The sequence below is a fragment of the Dendrobium catenatum genome, unplaced genomic scaffold, assembly GCF_001605985.2.
Source record: "Dendrobium catenatum unplaced genomic scaffold, ASM160598v2 fragScaff_scaffold_621, whole genome shotgun sequence".
Classification (NCBI taxonomy): Eukaryota; Viridiplantae; Streptophyta; class Magnoliopsida; order Asparagales; family Orchidaceae; genus Dendrobium; species Dendrobium catenatum.
The window spans coordinates 19,175,274-19,180,374 of NW_021319083.1; the positions used below are offsets into that span (position 1 = coordinate 19,175,274).

Below are 5,101 nucleotides of genomic sequence, written 5' to 3' on the forward strand. Positions count from 1 at the left end.
TCACAAAGAGATCACACAATAGAAATTTCATTTATCAAATCACTAATCTCATACAAGATACAAGGGGCCATATAAATAGGCTCCAAATAAAAGTAAATGCAAAAGTCTAAAATGCCCCTTGGGGCTACAAGAGCAACTAATACCCTCAGGGGTAAAATGGGAAACTACGAAAATAAAAGCATAACATATAAACTGCTGGTACAAGTAAAATCAATAATAGAGACTCTCAATCAAGGCCGTCGATCTCTGTGGTCGTCTCTGGTAGACGCGCCGAAATCTCCTATCGATGACCTCATCATTCTCCCCGGGTGGAAGAGAACTCGACCCCGTCGAGTGCGTACTTGGGGCTACAAGAGCAACTAATACCCTCAGGGGTAAAATGGGAAACTACTAAAATAAAAGCATAACATATAAACTGCTGGTACAAGTAAAATCAATAATAGAGACTCTCAATCAAGGCCGTCGATCTCCGTGGTCGTCTCTGGTAGACGCGCCGAAATCTCCTATCGATGACCTCATCACATTAGCTGGTTGCAATTTGCGAGTAATCATTCAGTGTCAATGCAACCCAAACACTGCTAAGAAAAAGTTGACTAGAAAATTAGTCATAGTTATAAGCAAATCAACGTAACAATGAGTACTAGCTTGCATTATAGGGCATCTCGTAGGGAATCAAATAGAGAACAAAAGAACAAGGTGATAAATGCTAAAGCATCTCTTTCAGTCAAAACTCTTTCCATTCCAGCTGTTGACGGTAATGCACAAGCTCTTAGATGTTGCACTTGAAGGGCTTATGAAAAAGGTGAATTCTAGGAATCAAAGTAGTCAATGTTTTTTTCTTCATTTTAGTTTGACTAAATATAAAGCTAGGTTTTTAAGCATCAACATTAATTTATTAAAATTTGGAGAAGATTTTTAGATGATTTTTATTTTTTAAAGTAAAATTTATAACTAGAAAAAAAAATTATGAGAACATCAATAAAAATTACAAAAAAAAATTGTCAGAGAAAAAAATACATAAGATAAGATAGATATTGCATGCTAGTCTAGAATAAGAAATCATTAAGAACGTCAAGACTATAAAAAGGCTCATTTTGATTACTTTGCTTGAAGCCTAGTGAAAATAAGAGAAAAGATTGTTTTTTTCTTAATTCTGCCTCTTCCGATAAATAGAATCTTAAATATTTCATCGAACAGAGAATTAACACTATGAGTGCACATATCAAAATCATAAGGCTGTTGGAATATCCTCATCAGCACAGTGTTCACAAATTAGGAGTTGAGGTCTTGCAAGAATAGGTAGAGCAAGATTAATGGTGATGCAAGTAGGTGTTGATGAAACACCACTATTGGGTTAGCATGTGAATGCACAAGAGCCCCCTAAATCCAAGAGAGAATCTAAAATTGGTTCCAAATTCTAATTGCAAACCTGATGTAATAAAAGACTAGCCTCCATATTTGTGGAGGGTCATATTTATCACTTCATTATATCAGTTGTGATTAATAGTTGTTAGATTTGCTTAGCTTTGGATGAGCCTTAAAACATTCATAAAAAATGTCCAAAATTTTTATAGGATAAACAATATGATGGGATGCCTTCAAATTCAACCATCTAAAGATATCCACGGGTCAAGGAGCCTATCAACACCTTTTATAACTCGATATCTTTCAATGAAGGGACTTCTATTTTTTGTTGAAGGAATGACTGCACTATGGTGGATTGGTAAAATTTTCTCAATTCAAATAAGATGGTAAGATTATGTTTAGCTTGTCTTCTTACCTTTTAACTTTGAAAGGCTTTACATGTGGCTTTGTTCTTCAGGTGCATTTGAGCATTTACTTGTAATTTGATCATCTTAATGGAATAAAATGGCAGGAACCCATAAAAAAACATTTAAAAAAACTGTAGTTGTAACGACAACATATTCTCTTTCAAATTCTAAATATTGTGCATCTAATTATTTCAATAAGAAAGAAGTAATGGAGTGGCGACGATCAGACAATGTTTATCAAGCTACTATGGTCAGATGATTGCGATCAAGTGATGGTCGTCGAGCAACAATATTTGAACGATGACAATTAGATGGTAATGGGTTATTATAGCTAAATGGTGCAAGTTAGATTGTGATGATCGAGTGACAGTAATTAGATGACAGCATTCGGGTGATGGCGATCCAGCAACGACAATCAGACAATAGTGTTGGCTAGCCATGATCATCGGCTTTGAACGTTAAGTAGAGCTTTAGAGTTTTGTATATCTCTTAGCTATCTCCAAACTCAAGTATAGATTCCTCTCATGTGAAGAATAAGGCTCTGTTTATAGTTTTTTTAGAATAATATTTTGGTTAATTTGGCCAATTTTTCATAACACTCCATTAAACAACTCATACTAAATATTTTAGTCATAAACAGTTTATTCAAAAAAGCATTGAAGTGTCTTAAAGCCTTATTGGATTAGCCTCGTCTTGTTGCTCGATTTGACTATAAGCATGTAATATTTGAAGATTATTCAGTCCTTCAATTAATAACATGGAGTTTTCCTTCATAGTTTATGTGCTTGACTTGGGCTCATTTTGACTTAGAATGGACCACCTTTGGTGCCATTGAGTTCGTTTTATCAAGAAGTTCAATTCAACTATAAATTTACTGAAATTAGAGCTCGAATGGTTCTACGTTTAAATTCAAAATGTTTCATTATAAATAATGTATCAAAATCCATACCAACAAGTAAATTTTTTTTGTAGACATATTAATAATATTTTTTAAATTCATTTAGACGGTAACCACAAGCCAATATTTTAGATCTAAACAATATGAGGGAGCAAGATTAAACTTATGGTGTCAACTAATAATTTCATTTAAAGTAGTATCATAAGTAAAAATAAATGATAAGACTAAGAGAATTGATCAACACATACGTATAGCTTAATAAATGGTGAGAGTTTCTATGGAAGAATTATGTACTAGAAGATAACAATCTCACTAGACAATAGGATGATAATAACTTGGGTATGTTGGAGAGTTGCGAGTCGGGCTTAGCAGTATTTCCCTTTTTTTCTTATTTCACTTAAAGGATTGCGTCCTTTTGTGTATTAAAAAGTGTCTCTTTGTCAGTTCAGTGTGTACAACGTGTGTACGAAACAAAAAAGAGACAGGATCATAAGATATATATGTATAATTTCTTCCAAATTTTCATAGTGAATTTCTTGGTGTGATGTGGCTCCATGATTTTTTCTTGATTTGAAGTTTTTTACATTAAATCTTGGTGTTCATTTTTGTTATTTTCTTCTTTTTTTTGTTGAGTAGCTTTCCTTCCCAACACTAACCTCAATCGCATGTCAACTATGATCCTCCGACCTCAGTTGTTCGCTGGCCGATGTCCTGCAACCACCATCGCCTATATACAGTCCACCAACCCACAATATCCTGACAAGTGTCGCATAGTGTTATGCCGGTCCAGCTTGGACCGGCTCTACCTGGACCGGCCCAGCCGGTCCAGTGCTATTCGCGACGGACGCAGAGGAGCCGCGCGGAAGTGAGAGGGAGCCAGGGAGTGGGGTCCACTTGCAATTCAAACATGGGTTAAGTGTTTTTGGAGGGAGAAGGAAGGGTAGAGTAGTCCTTTTGCTTTTAATTTGAATTAGATTGTATTAATAGGGCAAACGAGTATTTCCTATCACATAGCTACTTCAATTCCTACTAACTTCATCACCTACCATCGCCGATATGTAGATGCATATCATCACTTATAAGATTGATGCATGTTATCAACGTCAGCTCTAACTTATAACTTCAATACTTGGTTTTATACAATATTCCTGCCAGAGAGCTCTCCCAATTTCAACAATTTAATGTGTACTTTATTAATGCCTTCACTCGAGGAAGGGCTTCACATATAACCATATATAAATACAAACTGTGGTTTTTCCCTTTCCTGAGTTTTACAAGAAAAATTTTGGTCTCTTACAATTATTACACCACTCCTTTTTATCTATATATGTTAGGCCTTCATGCAAAACCAAAGTGTTAAACTTTCTATACTTTTACCGCCGTAAAATGTTACAACGTGCAACATATAATAATAATAATAATAATAATAATAATAGAATGAAATTGGAAAAACGAGTATGAACACCTCAATAAAAACACAGAGTTTTTGACATTTGATTACCTCCCGAACAGTAAATTCATCGTGAAAGAAAAGCGCGAGCAAAAAACTCCCACCAACAAGCATATAGTGTCGGAATGTATCAAGTTCCTTATCGTACGTCCTCCGTACCAGTGGATGGGCGCGCATGCACCAAACAATGGCGATCGAGCTTGATATGAACACCACCTTCATCACCGAATTGTAAATCGAAACGAAAACCGTAAGTAAGTCCAAGTAACGGGTCAGAAACACCAGCGCATAAAGCTCCTGCGTCTTGAGGGAAATCCCTACATCCCCAAATTTCACATTAATGCATATTGCAACTCTTCCAAGAAAAACAAAAAAGATAAACAGAAATAGAAAGATCTAACACCTGAACAGGATTTTGTAGCATATATCTTGAGGAGAAGAACAAGGACACTGAATAGATGCGTCATGTCGCCTGCTAATCGGAAAATATTCATGGCGGCGAAGGAATATAGCCCAAGGTTAACAAAAACTATATACTAATGGAAGAGAATCGGGTTCCAAATCTTCTGAGCTAGGGTTTGGGAGACGTAAAACTTCGAGAAATTGGATGCAAGAGCCGAGAACCGGCGAAGGCTAAGCAGAGCGGAAACGCTGCTGCAAGGTGGAGAGAGAACCTGGGCGGCGATGAGGTGGCAGCGAGAGGAGCGTTGCGGCCTCTGGTCTTTTCTTGTCTCCCCACGTGGAGGAAACCCAGCTTCGGGTCAAGCTCCTTGTCGGGCCTTTGGTGGAGGCCCAACCAGCCCAAGTCCAGCTACGATCCTTCCGATACAATAAACTCCCCCCGTTTCAGAAAACAATTTGTATTGAGATGTCTTTATTAAAAAATTAATTATAATCAATTTAAAAAATGAATATAATATCAATTATGTATGTAATATATTCATTTTAAACTAGATCTAAGAATTTAAATTTCATTTTCAT

General features: G+C 36.2%; 1 protein-coding gene across 1 annotated transcript in view; it reads right to left on the reverse strand.

Annotated features, from left to right (window-relative positions):
* LOC110115694 (ER lumen protein-retaining receptor A) overlaps positions 1-4,901 on the reverse strand; it is a 20,264-nt gene extending 15,363 nt beyond the window's left edge. Inside the window, exons 1-2 of the mRNA XM_020849003.2 lie at positions 4,524-4,901; positions 4,172-4,437 (exon numbers count right to left, since the gene is read on the reverse strand). Coding sequence (XP_020704662.1) covers positions 4,172-4,437; positions 4,524-4,614 — 357 coding nt within the window. The 5' untranslated portion in view covers positions 4,615-4,901. The remainder of the gene's footprint in view (positions 1-4,171; positions 4,438-4,523) is intronic.
* Positions 4,902-5,101: the final 200 nt, after the last annotated feature.